The sequence below is a fragment of the Ptychodera flava genome, chromosome 20 (genome assembly GCF_041260155.1).
Source record: "Ptychodera flava strain L36383 chromosome 20, AS_Pfla_20210202, whole genome shotgun sequence".
NCBI classification, from domain to species: domain Eukaryota; kingdom Metazoa; phylum Hemichordata; class Enteropneusta; family Ptychoderidae; genus Ptychodera; species Ptychodera flava.
The window spans coordinates 24776785-24792813 of record NC_091947.1 but is presented as its reverse complement, the minus strand read 5'-3'; the positions used below and the strand labels follow the sequence as shown (position 1 = coordinate 24792813).

At 38.4% G+C, this 16029-nt stretch overlaps 1 protein-coding gene across 1 annotated transcript; it reads left to right on the top strand.

Annotated features, from left to right (window-relative positions):
• The first annotated feature begins 2530 nt into the window (after positions 1–2530).
• Positions 2531–15792, top strand: LOC139120388 (glycine receptor subunit alphaZ1-like). The gene is made up of 9 exons (XM_070684768.1): positions 2531–2947; positions 3468–3571; positions 4381–4448; positions 9443–9663; positions 10537–10619; positions 11454–11597; positions 12077–12309; positions 13921–14088; positions 14917–15792. Exons 1-9 carry the CDS (start codon positions 2871–2873, stop codon positions 15217–15219), a joined length of 1401 nt encoding a protein of 466 aa, XP_070540869.1. The 5' UTR covers positions 2531–2870; the 3' UTR covers positions 15220–15792.
• Positions 15793–16029: the final 237 nt, after the last annotated feature.

Below are 16029 nucleotides of genomic sequence, written 5' to 3'. Positions count from 1 at the left end.
TGGTCCCTACCAGATTATACGATACTGCAATGTTTTTTTCTTTTTTTTTTTACTTTGTACAACTTCAGTAAGACACCGTTTCTCTTCATTTTTCATTATTGTAAATACTGTGAAGCATCTGGTGAAAAAAAACATTCATTCATTCATTCATTCATTCATTCATTCATTCATTCATTCATTCATTCATTCATTCATTCATTCATTCATTCATTCATTCATTCATGTATTGCGCATGCCCAACTCATTTTATGGTAAACGTCATTTTCACAACTTGAGGTCAATGTCTGATAGCATTTTACATTGATGTAAAGGAAATACTTCACGAGATATCTCTCGACTATTTTTTTTCTAAAAGCCACTCATTTTGGGCGAAATGTCTGTGCTTTATTAATGTCGTGACGGGCGCGCTCTTGGAGTTTTGCGACGTTTGGCACACTCTTTTACAGTATAAGATTAAATAGTGCGCAAACTCTGCGCACACTGCTTGGCCTAATCTGTAAAATATCATGAAGAGGTGAAATACATCGATTTACATTATATCAAGCTAGTCGACGTCCGTCACGATTTTGACCGACTTATAAGTCCTTGCGTCCTCATCCAGGATTCGAAGACGGTGAACACAGCTGTTTCTAGGAACAAATATACATTTTTTTCTATATCTTTGAGACTTTACATTACCCTCAGTTTTTTTCGCCACTAACAATAAAAACAACACCGTTTATAGCATCACAGATCAAACTGTTTAAGATCTATTTTATTCGAAAACTTGCAATTGTACAACCTCAAATAACCAGAAAAATTAATCATAGGACTACAACTCAAGACCTGCTTCACTTATCGCAGAAGGACAGACAAGACCAACTAAGCCAGACCTCTGGAAATGATAATTCACAGTGACTCGATGTGACGCTGCACACTGTTTGTGGCCACTGAACACGGCTTGGATAAAACAACGCAAACTGGCGCACATACATTAATCCCATGTAGACATCATAATACGCTGGGCTGCGGATCAAACGCAAGGACAAATTTAATATCAGCCATGACATAAACGTCCCTGCATTCGCGAATATCACGAAGAAACTCTTTCCCCTTCGATGTCATTTTAAAACTATCCTTTGAGCAAAACAGCTTTTTACACTGTATTACAACAACATTCCTCTGTGAGAGAATGGGTATGAACTCAACACAGCTCTCACGTCATGTAAAAATTCCATCATTATTCTCCATCGCACCGGTACTTGAACCATGACTGCGAAAATGACCGACTGCTGACGCTTTTTGAGACAAGAAGGGCACTTATCGTCGGTATACTGACACTATACTAACTCGTCGAGACGTTTGTCGGAGGAAGGTGGTTTTCACATTACAAATAAGAAACGTTTTGCATCGTAGAAGATATGAAATACTCGTCAGATAATCCGAATATGGTGATTTCATGCGCCAAACAATTAGCGTACATGCGATTAGCCTTGTGCCATCTGTCAATCGCAACGATCATTATTATGCTTTTTGAGTGAAGCGGATTAATTAAATGGATTTCACAAATGTACGTGTACATTGGGGGAAAAAATCAAAAATGCAGATCTTCAAATTCCTAATTTGACACAAGCCAGTGGTACGTTGTTTCACTTTTTAATCAAAGAAGAAAAAACATTTATTATAATACGGACAATTTCACTTTGAATATATTCGGGAGATTGAAATATGAAATGAAAAAACGATTTACAGGAACTGCTTTACTTAGAAAATCCCAGACAGTGGGGAGAAACACATTCAACGGGCCCTACCGGGTAACTGATGAAGAAATCACATTTTGAGTTACAAAAAGTGAAACACACGTGAATGTTAATCAGAGAGAAAGATAGTACAGATTACAGAAGTCTTTTACACTGTAAACCTTCGAGATGGGTGATGATTGTGACAGTGTTTGATGCACTACAGATTCGGCGGCCTATCGCAACCGAAGGCCTAACAGAAACAAATAGCTATATGTGGTATACTTTATCACCAATGATAAAGTATGGAGCTCTCTTTCTCTCACTATACATAGGCGAGAAAAACGCGAACGTGGTTTCACATAAGTCAGAAAAATAAATGAAAAAATATAAATGATGAAATATGTTTGGTGCAAGTGCATCCATTACAAACCGGATGTTACCCAACGTATGGTATTTGTAAAAATGAACAAAAGGACAGAAAAATACAAGTAATTTGGAACAAGCTTTATATGTTTAATATAGGCCTATTATGTTTTCATACCTAGCTGTAGACTAGCCGGTGAACCATAAAATTCACAGAATGTGTTGTTCAAGGTCGCTTTCACTTATGATGGTGTGGTACACATAAGGTTGTCACAACTAAGTGTTTTAATGATGATTTGCAACTACTGGGCTTTTTGTGAATGATCCAGAAGGACTGTCAATATGGTTCGCAGAAGGTACCCTATAGGCAACATGTACTACTTATTGTTGTGTCCACGCTAAGACGCCACTATCAAATACAGTAGAAACATCTTTTGTCGCTCAAACTGTTTATTGGACATTACGAAACATATTATCGGGTATTGTAATTGATATGTGTTTAATTGGCTCCGAGCCCGTCCCAAATATCAAAGCATTGACAGCGGTGTAACCGATATTATCCATGGGACTGCCGTTTGGCAAACAGAAAATGTAAAGTGTGAAGTTCTGGACAAAATACCAGTAACACAATAAGAGAAACGACCGCCACGGGACTTGTGGTATCGTTCACTCATCAAGTGAGAGCTGTATTCTTTAGCGCCACCATCTGTCGACGGAAGGTAAACAAATTATCGTGATAGAAATGTAAAAAGAGAACTTGGCTGGATAACTTAAGGTCACCTTGTAATGTTTGGTGCTGCGAACATGGAGGTCATTTATGTTTTATCTGTTGTACTCCATCAGGTAGTTATAACAATAGCAAGGTAAGTTATTGATAATTGGCTTCTTCCTGGCCTAATGAAACAAAACCTCGAAACAAAACTCCGCTACAAACACGAGAGTATACTAGTAATTCACTGGCCTGATCATTGCTCGCATGCCAAACGACAGTGTTGAACGGCCCGCGAGAAACGGCGTCCAACAATGTCTACTCATGAGACGTCCTGCAATGGAGAAGGTAATTTATGCGTAGATGTAATTCTACACAGGATGCAAAAGCTGACTAAAACGGCCTCATCTAGTTTTATTAGGTTGTTTCTTGTGATGCATATTCGCAAAAAAGTAAAGTGTAACAATGATCTTATAAACAAATCAGGTGACACAAAAGTCAAAGTTGTCCAAAAGATGTCGATGCAAAACCACAGCAAAGCAGATGTTAACAGTCCAGAGCAAAAGCTATCAACAAGTACTCAAGAAACAGTTTCAATAGGTGGGGTATATTTAAACAGCAGAATATTGCTCAATGATATGTGGAATCATGAGTCTGTTTATCATCCTATCCAGCGGAGAATCCTTCGAAATGCACGTCAACAGAGAACACCATGTCTACCTCATTGATCTGTTGGCAGAAAACAGCGAGCTGAACGCTCTGAGACCGAACTACGAAGGTAACGACTGCATTTCTTGTACACTTGCTTTCAATCTTACGATCTAGAGGGGGGAGGGGGAAACTGTGGCAGATCTGCTCTTTTAGAAGAATGACTCGGCGTAAAAGTGTGTGGGAATGCATGTCTGTATCTCAGACACGTGCACGTCTGGGCGTTTTTAGTCGCAGATGGATTTACCGTTTGCAATAATAAGGGTATAGCTGCCTCAGTCGTCAGCGACCATGTTATTGTGAAAAAAGTGTGTGTATGTATTGCGGGGAGACGAATTTTAATTTCTTTACTTAAAATTGACCGGTTCGCTTTAAATATTGAGTGCAACGACTTGATAGCATAAGAAACGGCGATAGAAATAACATGACAAAATGTAACGAGCTCTGTTAAACATGCATGGAATGCACTCTATTAGCTTTAAAGCTCACTACTGTTTCCGATAAAAAATTAAAGGGAGCACAGTACAGTCCTTAATAGAATCTGAACACCAGTATGAATACAATTGTATGCAACATATAGTTCCGCGGATTGGAAAGCGTCAATATTCATAATTGCTGGTGTCCTATACCCGTATACATTAGCATACACAGCAAGCGAGAACGACCCATCAGATTAATTTGAAAATACGATACATACTTTCCATTATTTATTATTAGAAATTGAGTCCCTTTGTTGTAACAAATCTACCATGGAACGATTGTAACATCATAGCTCCTCATAGCGCATAGCTTGTACGGTAAATAGCATTGATGAAAATGTGTGAAGGTCAAGCGAGGTTTTTTGGTTTTTTTTCTGACTGTTTTGTTGTACGTCCACAGGTGATGCTGTTAACGTCACTTGCTCCATGTACATCCGTCATTTTGGTCCCGAGTCTGCATATGATTTGGTACGTATGTATGCCGCCTTTTGTATTTGCATACCGTGTTGTCAATCCTATGAAACCAGGCACGACACGCTGGCAACACATTGGTTCTTCTGAACGCGGCATAAATCATGCCGTTCTGTAGCTGGTCGTTTGAAATCATACAGTGCGGACGCAGATACCCGAGACGCGCAAAATCGATTTTCCTTCGTGGGTGGTATGGAACGCGAAAATTTCAAAAAAAAATCACTAAATCTAGCGCTACACATTGTAGAGAAATATCGCCTGTAGTTCATCGAGAATTCAACTTATGTTAATTATAACTAGGCAAATTGAAAGATAAATAGTTAGATTTACCAAATCGTACATTATTTAGTGTCTTATTAGTTTATATCGCTGAAAAATCGAGAAGTCAAAATGTTGTCTCGTGCGTTTTGACAGAAAATACAACTCATTCACTCCTGAATTTTCCGGTCATGCTCATTACATGTTTCTTCTCCAAGTTTGATTTTGTCACTGTCCTTTTACACAGACATCCAACTTAAACGCTATGCCCTCAGTTTTGGCGATAAGGCCGTGAGACGGAAATGTTAACTTAAAATAGTACTGACAGGTACAGGTAGTCCTTGCAAATCCCTAAAATAACAGCTAAAGCGCATGCGTGAAGGTTGCCCTCTAGCGACGATACTCATAGTAGCGTTTCTCAAATTTACAACAACCCCAAATATCGAGACCATAATCAAAATATGGTAAAATGAAACTGTTATAAAATTGACGCCTTGCTGAAACTGGTAAAAATGCTTAAATTCTGGCAAAAAGATACAGATTACTCTTTATTTTTTCACAATACTATCAACATGTAATGTTTATGATAAATGACTCTGAATCTTCCATCGAGCAGCTTTTCGCTTTCTACATTTTCAATATCATTGCCACCATCTTATATGATGGAACTTTGAGATCATTTTCAACCAAAATTCATAAAATTGCAGCAAATCTAGATTGTAATAATGATTAATGTCTTTAATGGCAATAAATCATTGTTGTAATGACATGTCAAAAAGAAATTTAAATGTTTCAGTCTTGTCACGCATAACGTTCCTGGCCGTCAGTCCATGTAGTGTTGATCTGAAAGAATAAGTTCACACCACTTATTAATACACATGCATATTAAAAACCAGCAAATTTATCATTTATTATACATATGTTTTAAAAGTATTTGTCAATGATTATTCATCAAGTCCTCAGTCAATTGTTAGGACAATTTAGTGAGTAAATTGTATAAAGAATGACACTCTTTGAAAATTATCATTTCAATGGATAAATATGCATGGTATATTAACAGATATCAGTGGCAGATATTGTTATATAAAACAGGATTTTCACAAAACATCCTTCCATATCAGCTGTTCTGTGGAATCGTCCGACTTAAATGCTCTCATTTGTTTCTGATAGGATCTCATCTCACAAACTTAATGCACATCCGATGTGAACTCCCAATAGACTCCCTATACTTGATATGAACTTCAGCCTAATTAGTATACAGCATCGCCCTCTAGACTATCATTTTCTCTAATGTGTACAGGTGAAGCTAAAAAATAGTCACTGCTATGGCTAAAGACGCGGGTCATAGGAAGGGGACTTTGTCTTTATCATGTTCAATACTACGTCACATTGTAGACACTCAGAGAAAAATAAAGAGAAGAATGGGAAATCGTACCCAAAAATGCAAGAAGGTCGTTATTGACGATAGACTATAACAGGTAAGGATTCAGAGACGTATTGGAAGTCATTAATGCTGGTTTTTAAAGTAAACTATAGCTTTTTGTCAGGAAAATCCGTCTCCGAACTCGGTTGTACGTGCGTATAACAACTATTCCATTTCCCGACTTCCCGGTATGTTTCTAATGCATACCAAAGCGGCCATCGCCGTATATCGAACAGCAAGGTAACTTGCATGATATTGTTTTTGAAATACCGCCACGGTTATAGCTATTCTTCATGATAATACATTAAGTAAGCGACAGAAGATTGTCAACTTAATGCTTCCCTAACAAATAACTGGATTAAACGACCATGATACTAAATATGAATATTGTGAACGAAGTTATCATCAATTATATCGCCTGGAAAGTTAATGTACTTCCGGTTTTCAGGTGTCTGCATTTCATACGCTATCGTACTGTCAAATGACCTCCTCCAGAAGCGATATTCACAAAATCTATTCCTATACATAAACTGTTACGGAAATTACTAAAATTGTTCAAGATAAGGCCGTGAGACGAAAATGTTAACATAAGAAAGCAGGACATAATACCGACAACTTTCTCCTAACGATGCAATCCACTATCGTCAGCAATGTCAATTTTCTTTGGGCATATTTACATTATTTAGAGGAGGATTACTGCATGAACGGTCAATTTTGATCGGAGACCAGTATTCTTAAAATAAGATTACTTAAAATATTCGATCTCAAACTTACTTGGCGAAATTAAACGAAAATTTGGAGAGCTCCACCTACCTGAACCGTCACCCAGTCAGTCTGATGTTGCTCTGAAGCGCACGCCAGGACCCCTTGGCAACGATGGAATTTGGCATAAGCATGCTTAGCAACAACGGAAAAATCGCATATCTGCGTCCGCACTGATATTGTGAAAGGTGTTGCCGTCAGTTTTGACCCATGTGGGTCTCATGCGTGTCAGGAAAGATGTAAATCGTACAGGGGTTCAGTTTGCGTCTACTCCCTTTGACAACGAAACTCAAGGTATGGACAACCCATCAAGTACCGTTACAATGAAACTCTAGGTATGGACAACCCATCAAGTACCGTTACAATGAAACTCTAGGTATGGACAACCCATCAAGTACCGTTACAATGAAACTCTAGGTATGGACAACCCATCAAGTACCGTTACAATGAAACTCTAGGTATGGACAACCCATCAAGTACCGTTACAATGAAACTCTAGGTATGGACAACCCATCAAGTACCGTTACAATGAAACTCTAGGTATGGACAACCAATCAAGTACCGTTACAATGAAACTCTAGGTATGGACAACCCATCAAGTACCGTTACAATGAAACTCTAGGTATGGACAACCCATCAAGTACCGTTACAATGAAACTCTAGGTATGGATAACCCATCAAGTACCGTTACAATGAAACTCTAGGTATGGACAACCCATCAAGTACCGTTACAATGAAACTCTAGGTATGGACAACCAATCAAGTACCGTTACAATGAAACTCTAGGTATGGACAACCCATCAAGTACCGTTACAATGAAACTCTAGGTATGGACAACCAATCAAGTACCGTTACAATGAAACTCTAGGTATGGACAACCCATCAAGTACCGTTACAATGAAACTCTAGGTATGGACAACCCATCAAGTACCGTTACAATGAAACTCTAGGTATGGACAACCCATCAAGTACCGTTACAATGAAACTCTAGGTATGGACAACCCATCAAGTACCGTTACAATGAAACTCTAGGTATGGACAACCAATCAAGTACCGTTACAATGAAACTCTAGGTATGGACAACCAATCAAGTACCGTTACAATGAAACTCTAGGTATGGACAACCCATCAAGTACCGTTACAATGAAACTCTAGGTATGGACAACCAATCAAGTACCGTTACAATGAAACTCTAGGTATGGACAACCCATCAAGTACCGTTACAATGAAACTCTAGGTATGGACAACCAATCAAGTACCGTTACAGGGAGAAGTGGGAGGACGGCAAATAAAGAAAAAACAATTTCGAAAGAACCTACATTAATTTGCTGATTTCGCTTTCGTCTTTCTTCGAAGAATGATGTATCTGTCTGTCCACCGTTATCCTGTAAACCAAAGTTTCTATTTGTTTGTCTATCCTAATATCATTCTATGTATTTATTTGTTTATTTATTTTATTTATTTATTTATTTATTTATTTATTTATTTATTTATTTTATTTATTTATTTATTTATTTATTTATTTACACTTTTATTGAGCGGCCAAATAACTTGAAAGCTAATTTTCATCGGGGCTCAAATGCACGTAAATTACAAAGTAAATCAAATATAAATATTGAGAAAAAGCAAAAATAACCGTTATAAAGGAACATTCTCTTTTACGGACGCTTTTAATTTTAACTTGAAATTGTTTGCATTTGGAGCGTACTTCAAATCACTGGGCTAAGAGTTTCAAAACTTTGTAGCACGATGCAAGAAAACTGAAAAGTTATCTTGCCCGTACGTGAGTTGAATTTCTGAATATTACCGTTTCAGACAGGTACTGTAGGGCATTTCCAGTAACATATTTGTAAGCCAGTATTGCAAGAAAGTAATAAATTATTTTTCTTATTGATCAAACATCAAAGTTGATCTAAATTTGTTGCGGTGGTATTGCCCCATACAACGCAACAATAATCAACTGAACTTGGAATAAGACCATAGTACGAAAATGATACGGCAATTGTGTGAAATAAACGAACGTATTCTTCTTATGAGTCCAATACGTTTACATATTTTTGAAGACATCTATCTGTCTGTCTGTACATGTCTGACAGGTATGCCTTATGTTTGTTTGCTCTCTGAGAGTAGAGAACTATGATTTGCCTGCCTGTCTATTTGACCGTTTACTTATACCTCCTATTACACATGCGTACGTACATACACGTACAAAAACATAGATATGTGCACACGCTCATCTATACCGAACCGAAATACATACATACATACATACATACATACATACATACATACATACATACATACATACATACATACATACATACATACATACATACATACATACATACTTACTTACTTACTTACTTACATAGAAAACGAGGGGAAGAATTGATGAACACAAAGGCTTATCGTGACTACTTTCCCTGAGGCTGTCGCAATTTATAATTTTGAAAGACCAAGTTCCAATCACAGGTAAACCGCAGTGAAGTAAAGAACAGAATTTCTCTGCAGTCCAGATTTGATCGTTAAAAAAATTTATTTTTTCTAGGAGTATAAAGTTGCCTTTAATTTAAGACTCAAATGGATGGACGAACGTCTGACACACAACAGTACGGTGCCTATCATACTTCACTCCCCGCACTATATCGATGCCGTTTGGAAACCAGACCTAGATTTCGAAAACACCAAAGGAGGATACACACGTCATCTGGTGGTTGAAAACAGAGCGCTGACCATAGGCGAGGACGGAGCGGTCGACTATACAATCAGGTAGAAAAAGGCTTATGACAGTAACGAGTATCATTGTGGCCACGCAAGCCCACGCAATAGGACCGATGCAACAATAATTGACAACTTGCATCATTGAATATCACCTATATTCGCTCACAAAACCTGCACAACCTCATAGACATGATGCTTTTACGATAATTCAAGCACCCTATTGGATATGCACATATCCTTTGGCTACGACAGGTTTTGAATGTGAACAAACTGCGTACAGTAAGCTTTACACATATGCTGTCCTGCCTTTTGGAAAACAGTGTATTTAATTATCGGGTAATTCTGTAAAATTTGTGCAATGCCAATTTTGCTGTGTAGTATATCTTATAATGACTCTGTTTTATATATCATACCATTATAGTGATGACGCAAATGCAGCGATCCGATTGGTCGAGACGTGAAAAGAACCGTAGTATATTCGCGATATACCACGGTTGGCACATGCGCGGGCTTTCGGCAATGCAAGGATTTTAAGACACTGTTGGGATATAATTGCAATAAATCTCACCCAGCAACGGTATACCACTCGGTTTTGACCAGTTCACTTCATATATGCACTCGCTATCGCTCGTGTATATGTCGTGAAATCGTCAAAATCGAGCGGTATACCATCGCTGGGTGTGCTTTATTGCTTAAATATACTTTACGCCGCTACCGAGCTACTGAGACAAAGGGTTTGTATTTTTTCGAATGGATCTATTTTAACATAATCCTGTGTTCACAAATAGAACAGGTACATTATAATTATCTCTCGAAATACGTGAGTAAGATACAAAACGAGAGTGAAAGCGAGATAGAGGCACGGAAGTGTTACCAACAATATGATTATTTTTTTATATATCGCTCTTATTTGCCTTTCAGGCTGACAATGAACCTAGCTTGTTTCGTAAACATCCATTTATTTCCAATGGGTGAACATGTCTGTGGCCTCACAATTATCAGCTGTAAGTTGATGAAATGCCGTCACGGTGTTTGCAATCATATACTAGCTGTTGGTCAATAATGGTTGTGGTGGTATAGTTTTCTGTCTTTTATATGCTGATTTTGATTTCGACGACGTGGGGCGTGAAAGACAAAACCTCGTCGGAAAAGCACCACGACAGCTATTGACCAACAGCTATCAATCTACTAGTTTTACTTCTGAGTTCGATTTTGGTACATGGCTCTGTAGCGACTCACAAAGTGTGGTGCACCTTTGCTAAAAGATTGTCTCTTTGGGCAGTCCTTTACTCATTACATGTTGCAAGGTTTGCCCTATGTTATGGACATGATCCAATAAACTTAAAAGTCACGCAACTCTTCACAAAGTATCGCGACAAACGATCTATTGGCAATGCTTTTTAAACATGACCTTGTCCAATGAATCAGAGAATGCGTTCACTTCCTAACTGAACTGCTTACTGTTACAGTGCTGCCTTCATTCTTTAAATTCAATTTGTTAATAGATGAGTATAGGGCCTACCGCGATTTCTAACATTACAAGAAACTGAATCCCACAGCCGGTGTCTTGTAAAGCGTCATCAACAGTCAAACTCCGCTAAATTTTGATTTTCACGACGATGTTCGTCTTTATTGTTTCAGTTTTCATATACAAGTATCATCAAGCGGCAACAGTATCATAACAAGGCGATTTTCCCAGTCATAGTAAGGTATTTGCATGGAAACCGCCAAGATCTTATCCTCTATCTCATACCATTATAGAGGATCACCGAAATATTTCACTACTTCTATCTGAATGTTTTCTTCCATTTTTGTTTCTCTCTTTCCTTCACCAATAGTTGCGTATGGTTCAAAAGACATAATTCTCAGCTGGAAGGACCCAGCGGGGGTAAAGCTGAATCCGGGCATCAGGATTTCAGAGTACGTTGACAACGTCATGATGTCAATGGAGAGTTTTGCCACCATCGAGGACCACAACGACTGTAAGTTTGACATTATAGTAGAACACCGGGCCAGTTTGTGTGTCTAGCACGCACTCTTCAAAGACGGCTGATCCATTCCGACAACGTCATGCAAAGGCCTTTAGAACTAGTGAAAACACCGTTAAAGTGAGTTATGATAAGATTCCGGCTCGCGCGTAAAAACGTTGACTGGAGCACAGTCCCTCCATGTGACATAAGGACTGTGACTAGAGCGTTCAGCTGGAAATTCGAAATCAAGGGAACATTGGATGAAACTTTTTCTAATGCTTTCGTTATTCTGGTTATCAGAACAAACACCAAAACTACCAAAACGATGGAGAATCATTGTCCAAAGCAAATAAGATGTTGGAACTTTACATTTCTCTATATTGTCTAATATTTGAATCGTGTCAGTGTAACGGCGTGCAAGCTATTGGTAATATGTCTTACATCAAAAATCTAGTACGGTGTTTAATTTCTTGTGTGCTTTTTATTTTCAGTGGAAGACCGGTCCCATTTGGTCGTCATCTTTCATTTACAACACAGGATCGGGTACTACGTCCTCGTGTCCTACGTACCCACGGCGTTATTGGTTATTGTATCGTGGGTGACGTTCTGGCTACGTCCAGACGCCACCGCGGCTCGTGCTAGTCTCGGTTCCACAACCCTATTGACCACCGCAACACAGGTAACAGCTACCTGGAACGCGATGTCCGTTACCGCATATCCAACGGTAAGTTCGTAACACTGATTACCGCGTGTCACAGTCTACTGATGACGTTGTAACCACGGTTACCTCTACCCCAATTATATCTGATCAGCTTATGATGTAATTGGGGAGCATTCGTTTTTTACGGGGGGGGGGGGGTTGGTGGATATCAGGTTGGGTTAACTTTTAAAAAACCGTTTTTGGGGGTCAAATTTTACAACAATTGTTTGGGAGGAGGGTCAAAATTTACAAAGGTCTGTATGGAGTTATAGCAAAAAAAACTAACAGAATTGATCGAAAAGTATATAAAACACAGAATATGAACATAGCTTTATTCTGTCTGTACAGGTGATAACAAGCAGAAAAGAGCATTTATTTATTTATGTATGTGCCTTTTATTTTACCTGGCGGGAGAAATCAGAGGACAGCAAACAAATCATTTTATTAAAGGCGCCTCTGTATTTGTCAGAAGTGGCAAAGTAATACATGAGTAAGAAAGTTAGAAACAGTTAAAAGTAATATATTGTCACCTAAATGATATCGTCACGGTTCATTACGAGATTTCGCTGTCCGTAAGGTCATCTATGTTAACATAGGGAGGGGTCGTCAGAACTCTGCTCAAAGGTTGACAGTGATCCCTACGACAGATGTAAACACTGTATCTATACGTTAGCGATTTATTGATAAAGTTAAAACACGTTTGTTAACAATGAATATCGTACAATTTAAATATTACAGCTATGTGCATTGACATGATGTATCCAGATATTATGCATGAATACATTGTTTGTAAACAAGAAAGTTGCACATGCGCAGTTCCGACGACCCCCTCTCTTTTTTAATCTTTCTTTGTCACATATGTTTACCATCCTGCGTACACCACTGATAACTAGCAACACGCATCAGCACTTTCCTCAATACAGAGCTTCACGATTCGATTTCTTGCATTTTGCTTCAGAGGCTCTGAGGTGTCGAGGAGATGGCGCCGGTGTCCATTCTCTGCTATAGGCCTATATTCACACAGTACTGGTGTCCATTCTTTACACAGCGTCGGTGTCCATCATTCATATATATACTCAATGAGTCTTTTACAGTTATGTAGGCGGCTGACAGAAGAAATGAATAATTAAAACGATAATACTATATTTTGTTCTTTATTTCCCAATAACAACATAAACAACAACAAAAACAACATTAAGGAGTATGCGCCTCGAAAGTCAGTCTTATATTTTGGCTCAAACTTTCCTAAATGAAACTTTAAACCATTCTTTTACCAAATCAACAATGAAAATCGGGGGTCAGCGTGCAAAGTTTTGAACAAGCAAAACAAAGCACCCAACTTTTTGCGATATTTGAAATTCAAAATGGCCTCCATCCCTGTGTTAACTCTATAGTGAAAAATTAAATTTTGGATTTTCTAAAAATCTCAAAGAGCTTTAAAAAGAGCCCCTACAAATGGTGGCTCATAAAAAGAATTGTAGAAATTTGAGAGTCCGAATGTCTGTCCCCGAGGTGGCGCGTTCTACAATAAACACCTAGAGTACTCTGTTCCCTGTGCTTTGACAGGAAGAAGCGTTTCATAGCATTCTTTCGACAAAATAAACCAGTGAATCCTTTCCCCGTTTGAATTTTTAGGCAGTGGACATATGGGTGACGACCTGCATGTTTTTCGTCTTCGCCGCCATGGTAGAATTTGGTTTTGTAAACTACTTTTATCAGGTGAAAGGATCTGCGAAAGACAGCACATCAGGAAAGCTCAACGGTTGCATTAAAATACCACGGGTAAACTTGAACAATTGTCACGTAAGTATCAACTTCCATACCATTAATGAGGTTCCACATATTTCAGTCCAACAAAATATTTATAGAAAATGGGGATATGAACCAAGCTTGCTTCTTCAGGCTTTAAACACCTATGATCAAATATTTTTTAGATTATGATTATACATAATTATGTATAAGTAGTAGTAATAGTAATTAAAATACCGTCAAGGACAGTGTGCTCATATTTGCTTCGAATTGGTCCATCAAGAAATATTTAAACCAGAAAAACAAGAAAGACAAAAGTAAATAAGGTCTGAAACTTTAGGTAGTGCAGTGGAGATCAACTTTAGAAACAGGCTTAGCAGAGGAATGTTTCAAGGCAGTCCTTCATGATTTCAGCAGGTCGGCCAATATGTATCAGTTCATGAACAATGACAGGAAATGAATTAGGTCAGTGGAGTAGCCTGTTTCAGTCACTGCCACTACTCCTACACATAATAGGTACACTGCATACAGAATCTGTAACTCTGATGTGTGGGCTATTTCAGTCAATATCACCACTCCTGCATGTTTGAAGGATTTCCCCTTTTTCTTACCTCATTTGCATATTTTTGACACTGACATGTTCATTTGAACAACGTCACATCTCATCCCCCGGGTCTACCTGTACACCAAATACTGTGATGGTAGGTGAGACAGTTTGGGCGCTTTTGCGTGTGACAGACATACATCTGCGCAGACATACAAACGCCCCCGATTCACCATATAAGCTCTTTTTGGTATTTATACACATACCAAATATAAGCTAAAAATGATGATGATAACAATAATTATTGTTATTGTTGTTGTTCATTTGCCATCTTTCAGTGTTATACAAATCCAGCCATGGAGAATGGCGTAGAGAAAGGAAACTTGGAAAACACAAAAGCTACCGAAGCAAGAAACAAAGGCAGCAAAATGGACGCCCACAGCTTTGAACATACAACAAGATTATGGTTGGCCAAATCGCAGTATCTCGACAGACAGAAACACAGAGCACTGACGATCGACAAAGTATCACGCATTGTTTTCCCTGCTACCTTCGCTATTTTCATCATCTGCTACTGCTTAGCATTCGTGGTACTGTTGCCATCTGAAGTGAACAAAACTCTGTCGAAATATGAATACTGAACGTTGACAGAGAGTACTGAATACCGGCGGTGGCAGTCCCCGGGTTAGTGGGTACCCATGCTTGTTACCCAAGTTTGAAAAGTACCCCCTTTCCTAGAATATTTCTGAGAAAAACACCCCCTATTTGTGGCAAATCTGGGAGAAATTAGCTGTAAAAAACATACCCTTTATTCGAAATCTAGGAAGTTAGTATGTTGACTTCCAGGGTTGACCCTGGAGGTTGACTTTGTATGTACATACATCACAAATGTTTGTCCTCACCTGATTTTAGTCACATTCATACACAATCATCTTCCTTATCCGTTTGGATCTGGAGTTCTCTGCTGGCTCCTGTGTGACAATACACCTCCAATCATCTACTGTCTCGGAGGTTACTCTGAAAAAGTACCCCTTTTTCTCGATTTCACGGACCTAGAATCTCCGAGATGACTTAAGAAAAACACCCCCTATTCCGTGAATTTGGTAACGCGCATGGGTACCCACCAACCCGGGGACTGCCACCACCGGGACTGAATATCACCCACTTGCTTAAACCACAAATAACGAAACTCACAGGCAAATAACATTCGACAGCTTCACCTGCTGTGTAAATGACTTTCATATATTATATATATATATATATATATATATATATATATATATATATATATATATATATATATATATATATATATATATATATATATATATACACTCATACTTTCATTCATACCGATATAGTTCGTGCTCGAAAATTTCATGGATGCGCACGATTCATCGATGACATATGTCTTCTAAATGATGGTGGAGAGTTTTGTAGAAGTGTGAGCA

Excerpts from the sequence above, each read along its gene's own strand:
- LOC139120388 (XM_070684768.1), top strand. The coding sequence starts at position 2,871 with ATGTTTGGTGCTGCGAACATGGAGGTCATTTATGTTTTATCTGTTGTA. Across the intron at positions 9,664-10,536 it reads GCGGTCGACTATACAATCAG|GCTGACAATGAACCTAGCTT; the intron begins GTAGAAAAAGGC and ends TTTGCCTTTCAG. Across the intron at positions 14,089-14,916 it reads TAAACTTGAACAATTGTCAC|TGTTATACAAATCCAGCCAT; the intron begins GTAAGTATCAAC and ends GCCATCTTTCAG.